Source organism: Chanodichthys erythropterus, chromosome 24, assembly GCF_024489055.1.
Source record: "Chanodichthys erythropterus isolate Z2021 chromosome 24, ASM2448905v1, whole genome shotgun sequence".
Lineage (NCBI taxonomy): Eukaryota > Metazoa > Chordata > Actinopteri > Cypriniformes > Xenocyprididae > Chanodichthys > Chanodichthys erythropterus.
The window spans coordinates 22111455-22134448 of NC_090244.1; the positions used below are offsets into that span (position 1 = coordinate 22111455).

At 37.4% G+C, this 22994-nt stretch overlaps 2 protein-coding genes across 2 annotated transcripts in view; one reads left to right on the forward strand and one right to left on the reverse strand.

The window, feature by feature from the left end:
* Positions 1–3696: 3696 nt before the first annotated feature.
* Positions 3697–22994, forward strand: part of LOC137014803 (uncharacterized) — a 29259-nt gene continuing 9961 nt past the window's right edge. The window contains exon 1 of the mRNA XM_067379321.1: positions 3697–4963. Coding sequence (XP_067235422.1) covers positions 4940–4963 — 24 coding nt within the window. The 5' untranslated portion in view covers positions 3697–4939. The remainder of the gene's footprint in view (positions 4964–22994) is intronic.
* Positions 9776–22149, reverse strand: tmem86a (transmembrane protein 86A). The gene is made up of 3 exons (XM_067379453.1): positions 22015–22149; positions 14685–14949; positions 9776–13754 (listed from the first exon to the last, which is right to left on the reverse strand). Exons 1-3 carry the CDS (start codon positions 22033–22035, stop codon positions 13333–13335), a joined length of 708 nt encoding a protein of 235 aa, XP_067235554.1. The 5' UTR covers positions 22036–22149; the 3' UTR covers positions 9776–13332.

A 22994-nucleotide genomic window follows, 5' to 3' on the forward strand; every position in this document is an offset into this window, starting at 1 on the left:
TATATATTCAATTGTTCGTTTTTGTGATAATTTAGATTTTAGCTAGCAATTTGATGCTATAAAAACGGGGCGTGTCGTCATGATTCGAAGTTGATTGACAGGTTGTCTGAGGACTGTCGGAGCTTCGAGGGGAGATTGAAGATGTATTAACTAACTGTTAATTTTCGATTTCTTTGTCATTAACACCAACAAAATGAGTTGTTCAGCAGTAAACTGTACTAACCGACCTACAAGATCTGACGGATCACTGAACTTTTTTTCTGTAACATCAAATGTGGGCGTTATAAGCTAATTAATAAATGTTATTAGTTAAGATAACACACCTAATATTAACCATGTCGGGAAAAAGCAGGTGATCGTTATCTGGCAGTTACTTATTATTTTTATGGGTATAAAATAATAATTAGCAGGACAAAACTAATGATAGCTTACTCTAATTACAGCAATCGATCTCCTGTAACGTTAGTTGAACTTGATTTAAAATGGCAGGACCGTTTCTGACGATTTAGAGTTGTTTCTAGTGGCATATTATATTGATTTTATCTACTGAATTTGCTGTTTCAAAAATATTATTGCTCTAGAAACAGAATAGCCTATTATTTTATATGTAGACTGTTAAATTGTGTATTTTTTTTATAGTCTATTTAAAATACATGAATGATGACGCAGTCGTCTGGGCGGAAGTTTGATATCGCGACTCCGCCTCCGGCTCAACTGACGATTCCTTCTGCGCATGCCCAGGCTCCAAACATTTTTTTTTTTTTGACGTATTGCGTAACGTGTCAGCGCCCATTCATCAGCCCATTTTGGCTTCAGTTCAATACAATGGAAGGAAGCGACGTCGCGTCGTCCATCTTTTTTTACAGTCTATGCCAGAAAGTCACCGAACGAACTTCGAGGAGCATCACAAATTAACTTATCCTTAAGAAGAGGGTTGAGCCCGTAACAGAAAAAATTCTATGAGAGCATAATCCAGTATTTCATAAACATTTGCAATGTCCAGGAATCTCTGAACATGTTCTTCAAGTGTGAGGATATCTGCATATGGACTAGTTCAACCGTATGATCCATAATGATGAAGTCTTCTGTAATGATTTGGTGGTGGAAACAGCATTCAGCAGAGAGTGAGGATCCAAATGCAGTTTATTTACAAGTATACTCCAAAAGTCATAGTCCATACCAGGCAGAGGGTCAAAGCACATGTTGTCAGTCCAAACACATAACATCCACAGAGGTAGACAGGAACGATAACTCCAAGAAACAAAGAGACTGCTCAAGAGTGCTGACCATCATGCAAACCAAATCAAACAAGACTTCATACTGAATACAGGGGAAAAGGCATTTAAATAGACAGGGTAATGATATGATCACTAATAATGAGCAGTGGGTAATGGGAAATGGAGTACAGGAAAAACAAATAGAGACTGTAAGGGACAATGCTGCCATCTGCTGGTACATAATGGCATCAGCAGCTGACAGGTGTAACAACACAACACCATTTTCAACTAAAAACAGAAAACTTTTTTATGCGTTTTGGCCATTCATTGAAACGACAATGGCGTTTTGGGGACCTGAAAACACAAATGATTGAAAACGGGTTTAAAAGTGCAAGTTTTTGAAAACTATACTGTTATCATCTCTGTGTAAACTACAAAAACAAGAATTTGTGAAAACGGCGATTGTATGCCAAACATGCTATACAATTCAACTTCTTACAACATTACAATAACAAAATTATATAAGATGTTATGTCTAAAATAAAAAAAAAAAATTAAATCTATTAATGAAAGTTCTTTATAATAAAACTACATTATACCCACAAAGTAAAGGTCTGGTCAGGTAGAAATAGCTAGTGACAGCTGCATGTTGTTCCCATCAACTTTCATAGTTCTTTTTTTTTTTTAAAAAAAAGGTGCTTGGACATTCTGCTAAACATTTCCTCACAGGAGAGTGGATAATGCTTAATTAAAAACACTTAAATCAAGCATAATGGCATGAATAGCACTATTTAACACTGTGATCACATTGGCTTGCTCTTGTAATACTGTAAAGCCCGGAACACACCAAGCCGACGGTCGGCCGACTAAGTTTTCTCAGTGTGTTCCGCACCGTCGGCTGAAGTTGGTCTTCGTCGGCTTGTTCGGCCGATTTGTCAAGTTGAATCGGTGTCGGAGCTCATCGGGCCATCTGATCATTCTGATTGGCTGTTCAGCTACTGCCACCTGCTGATAAGGAAAGGCATTTCATCTTGCGCAGGCGCAGAACGGACGTACTACTTGGCCGTCGGCTGTCGGTTTGGTGTGTCAGGGCAACTTTGGACCCAGACGCTGCCAACGTGAACCAACCCTGCAGTCTGCTTTCGTCGCCACTAGTTCGTCGGCGTCGCCTTGGTGTGTTCCTGCCTTGAAGGATTAGTTCACTTTCAAAAAAAAAATTTCCTGATAATTTACTCACCCCCATGTCATCCAAGATGTTCATGTCTTTCTTTCTTCAGTTGAAAAGAAATTAAGGTTTTTAATGAAAACATTCCAGGATTATTCTCCTTATAGTGGACTTCAATAACCTCCAAACGGTTGAAGGTCAAAATGACAGTTTCAGTGCAGCTTCAAAGAGCTTTAAACAATACCAGACGAGGAATAAGGGTCTTATCTAGAGAAACGATCGGTCATTTTCGAAAAAAAAAAAGAAATGTATATGCTTTATAAACACAAATGATCGCCTTGCACGTGTTTCCGCTTTCTGTATTCTTCAAAAAGCTTACGCTGTGTGTCCTATGCCTTCCCTATTCTACTTATGAAACGAACGAGGCGCCAGTTCTGTTTTTTCCGTAAGTTGAATTGGGCATACAGCGTAAGCTTTTTGAAGAATACGAAAGCGTGGTTTTGGTAGAAACATGTGCAAGGTGATCATTTTTGTTTATAAAGCATATACAGTTGTATTTTTTTTTCAAAAATGACTGATCGTTTCGCTAGATAAGACCCTTATTCCTCGTCTGGTATCGTTTAAAGCTCTTTGAAGCTGCACTGAAACTGTAATTTTGACCTTCAACCATCTGGAGGCCAGTGAAGTCCACTATAAGGAGAATAATCCTGGAATGTTTTCATCAAAAACCTTAATTTCTTTTCGACTGAAGAAAGAAAGATATGAACATCTTGGATGACATGGGGGTGAGTAAATTATCAGGAACATTTTATTTGAAAGTGAACTAATCCTTTAACAGTTGTCAGTATAACGGCATAAGTATTATATTACACTGAATAATTATCAATAGGGGCGAGGTTGGACTAGGATAGAAATTCATTTTGGGCCAAATGGTATGAAACCAGCTAACAGCGAGCACATTTATTGTACACAGATCCAAATATGAAATATGATCTCCTCAAAATTCTGCTCATGTAAAATTCCAACAGCTTTTTACCATAAATAAGAATGTTGCTCAGCTGGTTTTCACATGCATGATCAGACACGGCAGATGCTCAGACAGCACTGACTGAAATGATGGATTTTATAGAAAAATGATATACAAATGAAACGTACAGCTGAATGCAATACTGAAAATAATAATAATAATAATAATAAAATGATAATGTGAACTCTAGTTTCAAAGAGTTAAGTTAAATTAATTGGCTGAAAAAAAATAAATAAAAAATCTCCACACCCCATTACATAAAACAAAATCCATGTTTGTGGCATTGCATTCACAGAGATGAATACTATCTGAACAAATTGTAAAATACACATCCAGTTATCTGTTCAGACATGTCTGATGTGTGCTTTAATCTCTAAACACCACTGACCCCTGCTGATCATCGGTGTTAATGCAGTTTTGAAAGATCCAATGTCTAAGGCAATAATGTACAGTCTCTACAATGATTTTCTATGCATTCTGTTATTGCCAGTGTTGGGCAAGTTACACTAAAAAATGAATTAATTACTCGCTAATTACATCTTAAACAGTGTAACTAGATTTCTGTACAAATTACACACTCAGGTTTTGCATTACTTAATACTAATTACTTTCAAAATCCAGCCTTGACTGAACAATACAAGGATATACATGTAACTATTCTTTTAATTCTTTCACATAAATAGCTTAAATTATTCTTGAACTGACCAAAGTATTTAAAGGGAGATGCTTACATTATAAGTCATTACATTACAGTAATTAATTAATGTATGAATTACACCCAACATTGGCTATTTCAACGCTGGATTTGCACAAAAGAGTAACATAACGGTACATAAATTTATCCACTAACCATTCAGAAACGTCCAGATGCATTCTAAAACTTCCTCCTGAGTCTCTCCATCAGTGTCCGACTCTAATTTGAACAATGTAAGGCTGAACACCGTTACTGACAATCCTCATTTTGGCTGCGTGAGATTCTCCAGTTTTGTTGCTGTTGAGCAACCGAAGCACGAGCTGTTGAAGCTCCGCCCTCTTCTGGAAAGGGGGCCGGGAGCAGCAGCTCATTTGCATTTAAAGGGACACACACAAAAACGACAAAACTTTCCAAATGAGGAAATAAATATAGAGAGATTGATTACGTTGGTCGGAATAGAGAAAGTCGTCAAATTTGCCATCACTCTCTCAGCCATTGTATTAGAAAAACTCACAAATCAGTTTTTTTTCTCTGTAAGTAGAATAGGGAAGGCGTGGGACATGCAGCGTAAGCTTTTTGAAGAATATGGAAAGCGGAAGCACGTGCACAGCAAACATTTGTGTTTATAAAGCATATACAGTTGTTGTTTTTTAAAAATTATTGATTGTTTCACTAGATTATTCCTCGTCTGGTATCGTTTAAAGCTCTTTGAAGCTGCACTGAAACTGTAATTTTGACCTTCAACCGTTTGGAGGCCATTGAAGTCCACTATAAGGAGAATAATCCTGGAATGTTTTCATCAAAAACCTTCATTTCTTTTTTGACTGAAGAAAGACATGAACATCCTGGATGACATGGGGGTGAGTAAGTGATCAGGAAAATTTGATTTGAAAGTGGAATGATCCTTTAATTATTTTTTTTTTGTCTTTGACTGCCAAGGTAATGTAACACAAAGTATAGTTATAAATGTGTATTACAAAAAAAAAAAAAAAAAAAAAAAAAAATGAAAACATGAATTTGCAATGGTGATAACTGTGGAAATGCATCATCACAGTCCCAAAAAGGGTCAATTTTGGTTGTTTAGCTACAGATAAAGATGACCAATGTCTCTTTCAAAGAATGCTGGGAAAGAAATGCTCAATATACAGGCTAAGGAAAGTAAAAAAATGTGAAAGCTGGGATCAGTATCCCTTAATGACCCCCTGAGAACGAATGACTGAGACAAGAGTGATGTTTTATTAATGATTAAGTTTAAAGCTGCCACTGAGAACTGGAGGCTACTTCAAGGTTACATTTATGAACTCTTAGTCACGCCAGAAAATGTGCCATTTACCACATGACATTTATTTTCCTTGCTTTGGGGGATTTTTAAGAAAGGTTAAACAGCCTCACAGATCATTAATTGTCAATAAAGGTTTTGTTCACATGATTTAACAATTATTATCGCCACAGGAAAATCAGCGCCTTAATTTCCATAATTGCAGCCAATACATTTTGTATGATTAGTTGGAACTTTAAAGGATCCCGAGGCACTGAGGTAATCGTTGCCAACATGTTCTGACATGCATTTACACGCTGCAAAGCAATTTTGTAATACATCAACAAAGTTATTGGGTGTTGGCAATATAGGTGTTTAAGAATTAACAGAACAAAGTGAAACAAGTCTTCAATGATTACATACACAAATGTTGCCGCACTACTCTTTATGACCACATTTGGTCACCAGTGCTCTTGTTGAAATTCATATTCTGCAACCGTCAGCCGTAGCACAGGATGTCTTATCAGAATGCAGCTCACTTGCAGCTGACCTGGACTCTTGTCTTTAGAGTAGTGTTTCCACACAGGAAATCCAAATCTTGTGCCGTACAAACCAGTCGGACCTTATAATGGAGAGGACAGACTGTCCTGTTTTAGTTTGAATGTCTATCAATGTCTTACTTTTCCTGTCAAAATCTTTTGAACTGTAAAACAGACGCAAACAAATAATATAATAAGGGCCACATCATGATAAAGATATTGTTGTCTGGGTATAACCAGTACAAAGTCCTCAGTTTGGGTTTCACAACATTCAAAGCGTATGTAATTCAGTACGAGCTCTATGATATCCGGTTGACTGCTTTGTCTGGTCATTGCACTGCAATGTCGCATCTGTGAATGTTAGCTGAAAAGTGATCTATCCCCCTCTAGTCACTTATCTACACAATAGTGAAAGGAATAAATAGTTGGCAATAAATATGATGAGGTTCCAAACCCATCTGACTTTCTTTCCTCTGTGGAACACAAAAAGAGAGGTTTAGCAGCATGTTCAAGCTGCTCTTTTCCATTCAATGGAAGTGGATGGGGACTGGAACTGTCAAGCTTAAAAAAAGGACCAATAAATAAATAAATCACCAAAACACTGTCCCCTGTGTTGAGGAAAATTACTTTTAAAACAGTGGAGAACTGGCGACAGGGTCGGCCAAGGCTCATTGATGCACGTGGGGAGCGAAGGCTGGCCTGTGTGGACTACTGTAGCTCAAATTGCTAATGCTTGTTCTGATAGAAAGGAGTCAGAATACACAGTGCGTCACAGTTTGTTGTGTATGGGGCTGCATAGCCGCAGACCAGTCCACACTGACCGAAGTACCAACAGTGGGCACGTGAGCATCAGAACTGGACCACAGAGCAATGGAAGAAGGTGGCCTGGTCTGATGAATCATGTTTTATTTTATATCACATGGATGGCCGGGTGCGTGTGCGTCACTTACCTGGGGAACACATGGCACCAGGATGCAGTATGGGAAGAAGGCAAGTGTAATGCTTTGGGCAGTGTTCTCCTGGGAAACCTTGGGTCCTGCCATCCATGTGGATGTTACTTTCACACGTACCACCTACCTAAGCATTGTTGCAGACCATGTACACCCTTTCATGGAAACGGTACTCCCTGGTGGCTGTGGCCTCTTTCAGCAGGATAATGTGCCCTGGCACAAAGCAAAAATGGTTCAGGAATGGTTTGAGGAGCACAACAATGAGTTTGAGGCCTCCAAATTCCCCAGATCTCAATCCAATCGAGCATCTGTGGGATGTGCTGAACATCAAGTCCAATCCATGGAGCTAACACAAATGTGATGTTTATCTTAAGACTTTTTTGTTTATTGGTATGGTAAAATTGGGCCATTGAAGGTCAACAGGAAAGATATTGGTTAATAAAGTGAGATTAAATACATAAAGTATATTTGTATTGTTTAACATTTAATTATTTCAGGTATGAGGAATACTGAATGTTTTCATGTAAGTGATATGAGTAAATGCAGGTTCACATTTAATCTAGATCTACAATAACTGTCATGTTTACACAGCGCACACAACACCTCCGCACTTATGATTTCTCTCAACGTGGGGACAGGAGAGCTGTCAGTCAATAAATGGGAAAACAAAGTAACTTGCATTACTTGTTTGAAAAAAGTAATTCAAATATTTGAAAAAAAAGTTACTTGAATAAAGTAATCCGATTACTTGTAATGTGTAAACCCCAACACTGACTGTCCCTTTAAGGGTTCATCATCTTCTGCAGGTTACAATTGACAATAAAGAGACAAACGCACTTGTCTTATGTTTTCAGTTGCATTGCAGTTGCATTTATTTTTTACTTGGACTGAATCACATTCATAGCAGTATCACTATAGTAAAGGAGCACTACGGTCCTTTAACACAATAACTAAAGGAATTAAACTACTGGACATTAACAATAAGGCAAAAAATTGAATAGACCTCACATCTACTCAGCAAAAAATAACAGCATTCGTTCACAACATAATAACTTCACAATGTTAAGGGTCAACTGTAAAAATATATAGATATATAGTAAGAGAAAGAGAGAGGTACTCCAATAAATAAGAGTTTCCCTTATTTAGTAATATTGTTCACAGACCATAAAACCTCCTCAAGGATTTATTTTTCTATTTTTTTAAAGATTGCAATCACAACTGCACAGCTTTCACTACCAACGTATTGTCACTGCCTTACACACAGCATAGTCAGAAAATGTTTACATATATTCGATTCTAAAAACTATAGCAATATTGGTCCACCTTAGATGCTTTGTACTTTTCTGGAACTAAATGTTAAGATGTGAGATCCAACATAAGAATACACTTGCAGTATGTGCATTGAGTACTGGACAGTAGTTACAGTCAGCTATGGTAAATAATAATGTTAATACACTAGTATCTTATAAGACTTTCTCATAAGATGGAATTGACCATTTACTATATTATGACGTTAGTAACAGCAACTACCCTTGGATTTACTCTTAAAGGCAGAGGTGATACAAAGCAAACTTGGTAAAGTTGTGATTGTACGTAATGTTCACAGCAGATGCTAGAAAAAAGGTGTGTTAAAGCAAAAAAACCTACAAAAAAACAATAAATAAGAGAAAATGTTTCTTTTTCCTCAAACGTGATGTCTGAATATGCAAAGCTACCTAGAAAGCATTTCAAGGCATCATAGATGCTTCCATCATAAAGTGTACATTCTAAGATATCTCATTTAGCCACATTCTAACACAGCATTGCAAGTATCCTTTACAGAGAATGCGAACCCAGAATGCATTGCGCGAAAAATCAATCCAAGATGGAGGACGAGTCAAAAGAAATTTTAAATATAAATACTTAAATTTCACTTAATACTGAAAACACATCGATAAATACTAGTTAAATAAAAAGAAGGTCTATTGTGAGCGTAGTGACATGCTATTGCGTTAGCTTTGCAACATGCTAATGCGGGACTCCTGTCAGTCACTGATGCTCAGTCTATCATCAGAGAAGTTATAGCAGCTGATTAGGACAGCAGTTAAAATGGCAGACAGCAATTGCAGTGTGCGCTTATAGTAAACAACATTATCGTCCATGGGGGGGGGGGTGCTAGTTATCATTTTAGTTATCTTTATAGTTTTAAGTAGCTAGCTATAAACATGCTATTTATTTATCTAATTTTTAACTAAATTGCTCAGCAAGATGCTCTTCAAACTGTTGACACTAACCCTCTGATGCTCTTCGGTCATTTTTGGACGAAAAATTGTAAGTTTTTTTTTTGTTGTTTTGTTTTGGGGTTTTTTTTTTTAGAATTTTTACTTCATCTGAATATTACAAAACTTAGTAAAGGTTTTAGAACTTGCTATGTGAAGACACACACACAAAATCATGGACATGGTTCCAAAAGGATAAATAGTCCTGAAAAAAAGTCACACTTGTAATCCTCACGGCCAAAAATGACAGCATTGGAAATGAATGGGAAGCGAATTTTATTTAGTGGAAACTTTTGGAACTGCGCCCAAACAAAATCTTACTGAAAGCTAATTTTTTAAGATATCAAACTCAAATTTGGAACATTTTACATTTATGGCTTTGATTTTCTCACAGTTTTGGAGTATATTTCATGTAAAAATTGAAAGTAGTATTTTTGTGCATTCTTCATAACAATAAACATCAAATTATTTTTCACTTCAGCAATAATTTGCCAAGTATCGTCTTTAAAAAGCGACCAAACTTAAGTCTGTGCTCTAAAGCATTCAAGATTTATGTTTAAGTTGGATAATAATGGATAAATGGATTATAACTACTGCATAAATATAATTTAGTACCATAAAATCCCCTAAAAATATTAAAGAAAAAACATGGAACTAAAATATAGTGCATTCATTTCATTGAAAAAAAAAAAAAAAAAAATCTACACAAAGAGCACCAGAGGGTTTATAAAAAAATAAACAAAACAAAAACTGACCGACCGTAGAGGAACAGAGTTTATAACACCCCTAGTGGTGACGCTGAGAATGCAACACGCACTTGCATCATGTTATGAATTGTCACCTGACATGTTTAGGAACGCAGTTCTACACAAAATCGGGCTTTAGTAATTGCATCAAGAATGTGCGTAGACTGTTTCAAGCCTCAAGCTCATAAAGAGAATATCAGCAAGGTTTAAAAAGATAAAATGGAAAAGTGCAGATATTTACATCCCTCAGTGGTGTGCTTTGAACCAAGTGGATTATTCCTCATTATCTTTAACAACAGGACTGCTATACCTAAACACATTCATCAATACTGAACCCACTGAACACCCAGCATTCTGTTTCATCCCCCTCGACCCAACACAAAAGCATCAAACACCCGAGTGCTGACAAGCGGGGGTAAAATGATCGCGCTCACTGCCATTTGAATAAGGTTTGCAAGCTAAAGCAAAGCCAGATGGAAAGGAAATCTTCCCTGTGCCAGTGACTGTCTCCACACTTCTCAAAAGACAGCATTTCAGTGAGGGAAACAGAAGGCACCTGTTCTCCTCTACGGAGTGTGCATTTACACAACAGAGAAGGAAACGACCACACAAGGTCGATTTCTAACCATCTGGGAGATGACAGCAGGTTGTAAACAAAGAACAAAAGAAATGCTAAGTATAGAATAGGAATATTGACTTTCTAAAGGCTACTATGAGAATTAACTTTGAATCACTAGAAAAGTCTGTGTTCGCCCCTAAAATGGGAACGCTTACTGGGGTTTTTCCATGCAAATCATCATACGAACAATTATAATTTCATTCAATATATCGTTCTGCCGCAGACCTTCACAACACATTACTGATTCGTAGTGTGACACACAATGGCTCTGAAACGACATGATGTTTTGATGACCTTGCAAATCATGTACGGTTTTTTTCTGCTAAGCTGAAATGTTTTGCTGACAGTGTGACCCATGAATAGGGAACCTACGAAACTTGGCATTGAGCAAATGTGTCAAAAATAGCCACGCTGTTTCTCGAGGGTGAGATTGCTTGTTGATAGCGACAGTAGCATTTTCACTATGTGCGTATCAGTATGATGAACGCAATAGGCCATAGAGAACAGTAGATACCATACTTAATATAATGTGAAGGCTTGTTTTACTTGAGAAGCAAAATGTAATTCATTGAATTCAAATGTAATGTAGAAAAACTGAATTTACAAAGACTGTAAGTTTTTATTCCACTGGAAATGTTCAATGTTCTGTTTGCTGAACACACCAGTGTACATGGATGTTGCCGTCCCGTGCAAGACGACCAGGTTGAGGATGCTGTATCACTTTAAAATGGACCACTGTTGAGTGATCTGCTGTGTTTGCATTCAAAGCTCATTTCCACTCGCACCTGAGGCACAACAGCTGAGTACATATCAGACCAAGCTGTATTTTCCATCATGGCTGATGACGGTTCCCTCATTTAGCATCAGTGCAGGATCAGCTGATGATCCCTTATTGAGATTTATGAATAAAACAATGATCAGAATCAACTGATAACAAAGTACAGTACATGTGCTATTTGCTTAAATGGCAGAATATCTCACAAAGCCTGTCAGAAAAATGTCCAGGTTATATTTCACCAACCAAAAACTAAGATTTAAATATTTTGCATAAATGAAATGAAGCCTAGTTTAGTACCAGTTTTCATTGATATTGAGTATCTCAGTTAAGTTCATATTAACTATATGGATTAATTACCATTAACGTAATGTGAAAAATACATATTTATATTGTAAAATACTTGCATGATTTGAGTGTATGTGGTCCCATAAAGAAAAAAAAAACCATTGGGTCGGTAGAGAAATATTCTCATTATAGTACTGAAAATCTAATGAGAATCATCAATGAGAATTATTAACAAAAGTAAAACGTCTGGGTGCATTACAGTATTATTTTCACATTCGGTTAGGAGAATGCCGTGAAAATAATTCAAAAACACCTTAAGGATCCTAAAATAGACATTTTCTTTATGCAAAATATGCTTTTTAAATCTGTAGATAATATGAATACAAATAGGTTGTGATTCACCCTGATTCAGCTAACACAGCACAGTACCAAACAAGAAAAACACTGTACTGTGGAATATTCACATGCTGTGAAATTCACACATTTTCAGGTGGAGGAATACATACGAATGAGATGAGAAAAGAGTGAGAATTCTTTTCAAAAAGTACTGGCTTATAGATAAAATACCTAATCTAAAGCGCACGACACAGAAGTTTATTCGCCCACCACAGGGCTTCCCACTGTCCCTTGAGTAAGACGCTTCCTACTGGCAATAGACATATGAAAGTGGTTGGAAGCTCGATACATGAGTATCATCTGACATCACGCCCTCTTTACAAACATTATCTGATACTATACAGACAAAACGAACAGTACAACTTGTACTTATTTGCCATTACCTTGTGGTAGAGGTATTGAGCAATGCTTGGCAGAAACCCAAGGAAAAGATAACAGAAACTGTCACCGAATCACCTCCAAGAAAGAGACCACCTTCCCTTTTTATGAGAGTCTTGACCTGTGTTTTCAAATACATCTCAAATCTTAGTTGAGGATAGCCTCATCCAAGAGACAATGCTAGCACTGGTTGCAGTCATTTGGGCTTGATGGCCTATTTGAGCCAAGACAACTACTCCAGCACATGTGTTGTGTACTAACTCAACACTAAATCAACACTTTAAAATGTGTCAGTGACACAGGATAAGCATTAAGGTATACCTCACAATACTACAGCAAAGATTGTGCATTGATTTTCAATACAGCAGCACTACGCTAACATATCTGCTTTAGTATGTAATGATTTTCATGCTGCCCTCTGATTACGTTTGGGAAATCTATGGTGAGACGGGGAAACCAGCCCCTAAGAAAAACCTGAACCATTTATATTGTTTTCTGGTCCATTCTGCAGGCCTGAAAGTAGGTTCCTGATGAACACTAGTCACTCAGGACTCTCTCTTTGTTCACAGTACTAGCCATTAAGGACTATCTGAAGTGGACTTGATATCAGAGACAATGAGAAGACACTGGGGTAGTCTCAGTTGAAATGGAGAAGATACTAAGGTAAGGAAGTAGGGTAAATTGAGGACCTAGTAACCAGAACTCCAAAACTGTCTTGACACCAAAATAGTGGTAACTACTAGAGGAATGTGGTATGGTAAGACTAAGGAACTGTGGTAAGAGTCAAGAGGCTAAAGACCAAGACTATCAAACCTTGTACATGAATCTAGCAAGAATTCTCCCATTGGTCTGGTCTTACATGGTTTTAAACTGACGATTCCTCAACTATAACCAATATATCCCAGTCATGCTCAGACAGGGGAACTGTGGATGGACCAGAGGTGTCTGGAAGTGGAACTTGAACCTGTACAGCTGCTAATGATGTTGAGTCATTAGGGGATGGTTTGTTAAAGTGCGATTCTTCAGGCTCTTTTCCGATCGGCATCTTGGCATTCCACAGCCGACAGTGCGATCAACATCTGGGCTGCATAGTAGGTCGCCATTATGATGGCTCGAGAGTGGGGCACAGGGAAGCAGAACTTGTTGACGGCAATAGTGAGGTCAGATACCATGAAGAGGACGGCTCCGAGGCAGGCCGACAGTTTCGTCCAGGTCCAGAGGTCATTGGCGAGCTGGACTCCAGCGATGGCCCTCCAGCCCATGAAGCCGATGAGAGCGATGTAAACGGCCACCAGGTAAGTGAAGGGACCAGATAGGTAGGGGTAAAGAAGGGTGTAGCTGAGGCCTGAGATGACAGCGATGACCAGACCTGCTCTCGAGTTGAGGGGCTTCATCCCAAAGGCCGAAGAGTAGAGAATGTGGGTGATGGCGAACATTAGCAATCCTGTTAGGCAAATACAATTGAATTGAGTATTCAGTGAAAGCATCATAATAAAAGCAGGGGTGTCCAATCCTGCTTCTGGAGGGCCACCTTCCTGCAACACACCAGGCTAGAACTTTCCAGTAATCCTGAAAACACTGAATAGCTTGTTCAGATGTGATAACTTAGGGTTATAGATAAACTCTGCAGGAAGGTCTCTAGGATCAGGGTTGGACACCCCTGAATGAAATAATTTATCATAAATATATTTTGTACAGGATATTAAGAAACGCGTTAGTCTTGGTACCATAACACTGTTGTTTGTTCCAAAGGAAAACTTGAGTAATTATGTGGTTCCCAAGGGTATGTTTGGAGAGAATGGTTTGTCCCAACCCTCAACCCTGGCCTAAAAAAAAAGTCATTCAACCTCTGAACTACTTTCTCAGTACAAGAGCTGCTGAACACAAAACTTCTTGCTTGATAGTGGAGACTTGCATAAAACAGTCTGCTTTCAAAAAAGTTGCATTAACTAATTAAATCAGCATTTGGAAATGCTAGAAAGTTAAATACAGTGTTATACTGACACAGACCGTGAAAAAAAAAAAAAAAAAAATACAGCATATGCTGGTTAGGTATGTTTTGAAGCATGGCAGCTGGTTTATGCTGGTCCTTATTTGGTCATGAGCTGGTTTAAGATGGCCCTGAGCTGGAGCTAGTTGCTTATGACCAGCTTAGGACCAGCTAAGGACCATCTAAAACCAGCTGCGATGCTTTGAAACATACCTAACCAGCATACATGCTGTTTTTTTTTTTTTTCAAAAGGGAGAGCTTCTGATAAACAGAATTATTTGCGTCCTAAGGGTGATATATCTTTCCCTTCTCATCAACCCACATAGCAAATAACTCTTAATCCTTTTCTAATCAAATCAGAGGAACACAAATGAATTAACTCACCGTGACTAAAGTAGCCTTGTTCTTGCCAGATGAGAAATGCGTCACCCAAAGCTGAAAAAATAAGTCCTGCCAGGATTTTCCTGGCACTGGAGTGGGCACCTAAAAAGCTGATGCCATGAGCGAGCAGAAAAACCCAAAGACAGAAGATGGGCAGGCATTTGATGAGGGCACTGTACCAGGAGGGACTCGAAGTGGGTAGCCACAGAACAAAGTAGACGCAAGTGGCTTTGAAGAACGGAACAAGCTTTGGACCCTCGCTCTTGACCTGTAGGACAAAAGAGAGACTGAAGTTGTATTCATGGGAAGTGAAACACACCATCATGTGAGTCAGAAATACTGACACAGAGCTTCTCTTACATTTAAAGGGTTAGTTCACCCAAAAACGAAAATTCTGTCATTTATTACTCACCCTCATGTCGTTCCACACCCATAAGACCTTCGTTCATCTTCAGAACACAAATTAAGATATTTTAGTTGAAATCCGATGGCTCTGTGAGGACTCCATAGGGAGCAATGACATTTCCTCACTCAAAAACATACTTAAATCAGTTAATGTGAGTACAGTGGTTCAATATTAATATTATAAAGCGACGAGAATATTTTTGGTGCACCAAAAAAAACAAAATAATGACTTATTTAGTGATGGCCGATTTCAAAACACTGCTTCAGGAAGCTTCGGAGCATAAATGAATCAGTGTATCGAATCATGATTCAGATCGCGTGTCAAACTGCCAACGGCTAAAATCACGTGACTTTGGCGCTCCGAACAGCAGATTCGATACACTGATTCATTTGTGCTCCGAAGCTTAATGAAGCAGTGTTTTGAAATCAGCCATTACTAAATAAGTCGTTATTGTGTTTTGTTGGTGCACCAAAAATATTCTCGTCGCTTTATAATATTAATATTGAGCCACTGTACTCACATGAACCGATTTAAATACGTTTTTAGTACCTTTATGGATCTTGAGAGAGGAAATGTCATTGCATTCTATGAAGGCCTCACTGAGCCATCGGATTTCAACTAAAATATCTTAATTTGTGTTCTGAAGATTAACAAAGGTTTTATAGGTGTGGAACGGCATGAGGGTGAGTAATAAATGACAGAATTTTCCATTTTTGGGTGAACTAACCCTTTAACAATTGAAGGTGATTAAACACTTAACAAGAAGCATTTAAGTGACATGTGATCCATGTGTTTTCTTGGAAATGTGAGATATTATGAATAAAAACTATGACAATAGCTAAATCTCAGAAGTATACCCAACCCAAGAGAAATATGTCAAAGTTTTACAGGCCCATAAAAACAAGGCAGGAAGAATTTTGCATATTTCGACCCACACGGTAAAGTACTGGCTTGCACCCCAATCTATTTAAGAACATACAGCTCCTTTTGTGACCCATTAGGGTCATATGAGTCTGATTGCACATCCTCCCCATTACAAAACTGGGTGATTCTAGACTTCACACCACACTGAGCAGTAGCTGTCATAAATACAATTTACAGTATGTTTAATCTTGAAATCAAGCCATCAAAGAGTGGGCAGATTTATTACAGAAATGTATGTGCAACTAGTACATGCAGAACTGGATTCTATCATGTTCTCAAGTAGGGTTGTCAAAAGTGCTTTAGTACCAAGTTGATACTTAAATTTTAAAAACGTAACGTACCAGTCTTTCTGCAGTACCATATATTGATTACCAGATCATTTCGGTATCCACTGATAGCCGCTGCTTTCAAATGATGCTCATCACAGAGCGTTCTCACCAAAGGTTTCTATTTACAATGTGTTTTTGCAGCGTTAAAGCATTGTAGTAGGGCTGGGCGATATATCGAATGCTTTTGTCACGCGCATTTCATCAGTAAAGCCGGTTCCCTGATTACCGCTAAATCGCCATCACCTGCTTTCAAATGGAGCGGCATTTAATAGACAGAGCCGTAGTTCACTGAAAAGCCACGCAATATCGCGTTCAATATCGACGGCGATTCATATCGATATTGAACGCGATATTGCGTGGCTTATCAGTGAACTACGGCTCTGTCTATTAAATGCCGCTCCATTTGAAAGCAGGTGATGGCGATTTAGCGGTAATCAGGGAACCGGCTTTACTGATGAAATGCGCATGACAAAAGCATTCGATACATCGCCCAGCCCTACATTGTAGCCAATAACAGACATGTTTGTTGAGTGTGTGAGTGCAATCGCCATTCAGAGGCATTTAAGTTAGAAAGAATCCGCTCAGTTTGTTCAGCATGAGATCTGCATGCTTGCAAATCATTTTACTATAACTAACAAAGTATAAAGACGATGTAAATAAGAGATTTATTGTGCAGTATAGACAGATTTTTGATTATAATAACAGGAATTTTCACTCACTAAACTGAAGGGAAATCAGCTTCATTGATTATAAAAGCAGCACTATTTGCTCACTTTCGGTGTATTACCCATTCATAATTTGAAATAAAAAGTTAAATTTTTCATGCTGCAAAGGTATGGGAGAGACATATGTATTAAAATGAGGGATTAAAGGGTTAGTTCACCCAAAAATGAAAATAATGTAATTTATTACTTACCTTCATGTTGTTCTACACCTGTAAGACCTTCGATAAGCTTCGGAACACAAATTAAGATATTTTTGATGAAATCCGATGGCTCACTGAGGCCTGCATTCACAGCAATGACACTTCCTCTCTCAAGATCCATAAAGGTACTAAAAACATATTTAAATCAGTTAATGCGAGTTCAGTAGTTCTACCTTAATATTATAAAGCGACGAGAATATTTGTGTGCGCCAAAAAAAAAAAAAAAAAAAAAAAGACTTTTCAACAATATAGTGATGGGCCGATTTCAAAACTGCTTCGGAGCTTTACAAATCGAATCAGTGACTCGGAGCGCCAAAGTCACGTGATTTCAGCAGTTTAGCCGTTTGATAGGAGATCCGAATCACTGATTCGACTCGTAAAGCTCCGAAGTAGTGTTTTGAAATCGGCCCATCACTAATATTGTTGAAAAGCTATTTATTTTTTTTGGCATACAACAAGTATTCTTGTCACTTTATAATATTAAGGTAGAACTACTGACCTCGCATGAACCGTTTTAAATATGTATTTAGTGCCTATATGGATCTTGAGAGAGGAAGTGTCTTTGCTGTGAATGCAGGCCTCGCTGAGCCATTAGATTTCATCAAAAATATCTTAATTTGTGTTCCGAAGCTTATCGAAGGTCTTACAGGTGTAGAACAACATGAAGGTAAGTAATAAATGACATTATTTTCATTTTTGGGTGAACTAACCCTTTAAATCTGAAACTGCAATGTTTGACAACAGACGCGAAAAAAAAAACAAAAAAAACCTGATGTCAAAATTTCATTTTTTTGCTAACTGTTTGTCATTTTTTAACTGAACAATATTTGAAGGCTACCATGCTAACGTTTTAACGTATTATTTACTTATAATCATTCATAAAATTAACTAATTTCATTTATTATTTAATTTTTCAAATAGTTAAATACAAAAAAATATTACTGTATTATATTACCAAAAATGGTACCGATAACTGTGAAATTTGATTTGTTTTGGTCCTGACTACGGAAATTTTGGTACCTTGAGAATCCTATTCTCAAGAAAACAGGGTTTTGCTATGATGTTCTGGGAGGTTGCTAAAGCATTTCTAGATGGTTTCTAGGTTGTTCTGGGTTGGTTGCAAAGGTGTTGCTAGGTGGATGCTTAGGTCAATAGAGCCCAGCACCAAATCTCTATGATATTATGGTCTCTATGACTTTGGTTCCTCCTTCATTGTAAGTCTATTGGATTTTTTGCACATATGCAAAAATTGCAGGCTATGTTCTTTTGAAAAGTAATATCACAAGAACAACCCTCTAACAATAACTATGAACAATAATAACCTACATTAACTGAAGGGGGAGAAGAAAAAATACTTTTCTTGTCCTAATCTTGTCTTAGCCCATGTCAGTTGGTCTTGGCTTAGTCTTGGAATTTGTAGTGCAAGTCTTTGCCCGTGGGGGAAGTGGAAAAAGGCTATTGTTAGCAAGTGTATATTTTAATCAGATTCTGGTGTACCCCGCAGTCTGAGAAAGGTCACACAGAAATACAGAGACTTCTAATTTGTAGCCAGCTGATGTGAAGAGATGGTCGGCACACAGCATGAGCTCTTTATAATGCAGACTTGAGGTGCAGTTCTTTAAAATGGAGGTGGATGTGGTTATAAATGTGGGCTGGTAAATGAAAGGTTGTAGGTGTGAAGCTCACAAGGAATTATTCATTAACTATAGCCATTGTACTGATGGGACTTTCCCAGTAATAATTGTATGTTAATTCACTTGGAGAAATGCATCCCCTAAAACAAAGACAAGTCACTACATAATTATGTTACTAAACTCTGCTTCATTGATTATAAAAGCAGCGCTCTTTGCTCACTTTCTATTAACCATTCATAATTTGAATAAAGTTTTATTTTTTATGATGCTGAGTACACACTGCAAAGGTGCGGGAGTGACAACTGTATTAAAATGAGGGATTAAATTTCAAACTGCAATGTTTGACAACTGACGAGACAAAAAAAATCTGATTTTTTTATGCGATGTTTATTTAACGGAACAATATTTGAAGGCTATACGCTAATGTTTTAATGTATTATTTACTTAAATTTATTTAATTCACTTGGAGAAATGTGTCCCCTAAATGACTATTTACTAAAAATTCCAAATCATGTTACCTAAGCACAGCATTTCATAGACAAATTGCAGTGGATAGAGCAAAACAAAACACTGGTCATGAATTAGAAGTCTAAAACAAGAATTTTTAAAGATAAATGTTGGAGGAGTTTGAGTTTGCTGCATTTTTTTTATTTTTTTTTGAACCGCGAGAGGCATCTACTCTCACCTAAGCTTACGCTACTCCTACATCGGAACTCGACTCTATCGTGAACGAGCGGACGAACGTTATCAGAAGCTAGTGATTATGGTCTATAAAGTTATAAATATGGATATTTTTCTTACCAAAATGTATCGCTTCACTTCAGAAGGCCTTTCTTAACCCCCTGGAGTCGTATGGATTACTTTTATGATGGATGGATGTGCTTTTTTGGGCTTCAAAATCTCTTTAAAATTACTATTCACTCGAGTTATAAAGCTCGGAAGAGTCAGAATATTTTCCGTTTGTGTGTGACTGAAAGAAGAACGTTATATACACCTAGGGTGGCTTGAGGGTGAGTAATTTATGGGATAATCAATGGGATAATTTCAGGTGAACTATCCCTTTAAATGTCCTAATTGAACTAAATCCTGGCTTAAAGGTGCAATATGTAATATTTTCTGTCTGCTAGAGGCCTATTCAAAATAAAGGTGTAGCTTGATGACACCAAGTTTGAGCGCGGAATCTTGGGACATGTGGTCTTCACCACACGGCCGGTGGAAAATAACTGGGATACGATTCGGGAAGAAATCATGTTCATGGATGTGATTATTAACGTTACTGTAGTATGAAGCAGAGCAGGACGAGTGTTGTGGAGCTGAACGAGGCCGCTGGAATGATTGCACAACACACGCCTCACGAGCAGCGGGACTTTTATTATGAAACAGTCGCCGGCGCCGCTTCCGCTTTTCCGGTCATGAGTATGAGGTAACGCAGCTCTGTTTATCATATTTAACACATTTGAGTGTGTTGAAAATTATGTTATAACATTACTCTGTGCGTTCACTCGGCGGCTACTGTGAGACACTGTTACACACTGCAGTAAGATAGATCGATATAAGAATATCATATTAAATGCTGGATGGCTTGTGTTGATAAATGACATGCAATTAATTTTAAAACGTATTGTATGATGGAGAAAATTCTGTATTACTGTTACTAAATATAAAGCTGCATCTGATTATGCTATGTTACTACTTTGTCAAGTAGCTGTTTTTCTCTGAGGCATGGTAAAGCGTGGTACTCGCAAAAAATCAAGAAAATTAGATTAAACAATAAGACTAAACGTGTTGAGCTATATAACAACAATTAGTTTTCTGTCTATAAATATATCAAAACAGTTGTTCTCTTGTCTATTAAAACATGTAAATATTAAAGCGTCTTTGGTGTTTTCATGGTTTCTACAAAATAAAACCGGAAATCGAGGGTAACGCGGGTATGACGCAATTGACAGGCGACTCACACGTCCCGAAGCCTTGGTTAAAATTGCAGTTTTCAAAGGATTTACAAATAGTTGCAAACATTTGGGATATTGTAAGTACTCAAGTGAACAAAATATATAACACTGGCCTAGTGGTTTCTGGATATTTTACTGCAACATTCTGACATTGCACTTTTAATCTAAGCCCTGCCTATGAAACCAGGCCTACATGGGGTAAGTTGTCACAATAAGAATCTGCTGTTCAATGTTTTTTAGAAAAAAAAAAAAGAAACAGTAAAACATATATGAACCTCAAAACAATATGAAATGTGTGTAAAAAAGTTGTATATAAAAAAAATATCAAACGACTGTTTTGCCAAGTCAGATTAATAAATTGTGACAACTTGCCCCAATTACACATTTATGAAAAATAACATGAGAACATAAATAACCTAAATGTAGTTGGTCATACACCATAAAATAACCTAAATGTAGTTGGTCATTCACCATATAATTCAAAACCCATTAGTGAAAAGAGGTGTTGAAAACATTTTAAACAAAAGGTTTTGCTGAAACAGTGCAACTACATCAAGAGAAACTGCATGAACTGGGATCTTTGACTTTCTTTTCCAGTCAGAATGTCTGTATGAAAGAGGAATAAAGGTTTGTCACGAGTGTTTCCACTGAATAAAGCCCTTTGACAGGAGATGAAAGCAGAGAAAATGGGGAAATACTGAGAAGGCAAAATAACACTGCATAGCGAATTGCACAGTGCTTACTTAATTATAGATCAATGGAATCTTTGCATAAATAAACCAGCTCAATTCATGATCATACATCGCATTGTTTGCAGAGGTAAAGCACACAAGAGCATGCTGGACATAATCACGTGCTCATTGTTATTCCCAGGATAACAGACTCAAGGATGCATGGACAAAAATATACATATAACACAAACAGTGATGTCAGCACATCCTTAACAAGTCATAAGCATCATTTTTAACATAACTATCATGTTTATATGACATAAAAATATAAGGGAGGTGTAAGCAATACATGAATATGAAACGAAAATGACCACTTTAAAAACTTATGAATGCATATGCAATGCCAATTTCAGTTATCACGTCTTTATGAAGTGATTAAGTCGATTATACACGGGTGTTTAAATGAAAGGCTCAAATATGTAGCAGACTTACCACAGTGACAGGAGAAACCATCTTTGTCTGAGCTTGAACAGCCAGTGGAAAGATGAACAGATCAGTCGTCGCTAACACAGCACACGCTAGTATTTACGTCCCTTTGTATGTGCGATTTGTTTTTGTCTTGTGTTTGGGACAGGCCATCATCAGTGGGAGGAGAGAAATCAGCTGTAATGTGGGCGGGGCCTGCGGGTGAAAACAATCCCCGTCCAATCGGAACGTGTTAAAGTGTTGACATTACGGCGAGCCTCAGCAAATGTGGACGTGTGGGAGGGATTTACGCGCGAGATTTGCATGAAGCACATTTAGTGACTGTTTCTTCCTTTTCTCGCGTTTTTAATTGTATTTTGGTTGTCAATAACTATTTCTGATATATAATGTGAGTTCTAGACGAATTCAGGATGTTAATAAAACGATATTTAGGTGCGTAAACGTCGCTGAACTGTTCCGTGGATCTGTATCGACATCTTGTGGTGGGTTTAGAGAAGCAATATTGCGTCACTGCAATATTTGTCTTTCCTGAACAAGTCGATGCAAGAGTGACACAAAGAAACCTGATTTGATCTTAGATGGAAGAAGTATATTTGAGTCATTCTACGATTTGCAATATTCAACATTTTCATTAAGAACAAACCTACAACTTGAAAGATATGTTAATCCTCCAAAAAACATATTTTCCCACCTCAGACACAAAATCTTTATTAATATTATCATTTTTATTCAGGCAAGGCATTCTTGTACCACCCCGTCACGGACAATATTGGAGTAGTAAAATAAGAAATAGATTTTTAAAATCTTATGTTTTCCTAATAGTATATATATATAATAGTATATATTCCATCAATAGAAAGTCTGTAATTTAATATATATTTTAAATTTTATTCTTAGATTTGTAATCTTGAAATATGAATTTGACGTTTCAATGGCCTCATTGTTTGTACTTAAAAAATGAATTCACTTAAAAAATACAAATAAAG

Excerpts from the sequence above, each read along its gene's own strand:
- tmem86a (XM_067379453.1), bottom strand. The coding sequence starts at position 22,035 with ATGGTTTCTCCTGTCACTGTG. Across the intron at positions 14,950-22,014 it reads TGGTTTCTCCTGTCACTGTG|GTCAAGAGCGAGGGTCCAAA; the intron begins GTAAGTCTGCTA and ends TTTGTCCTACAG. Across the intron at positions 13,755-14,684 it reads ACAAGGCTACTTTAGTCACG|GATTGCTAATGTTCGCCATC; the intron begins GTGAGTTAATTC and ends TTTGCCTAACAG.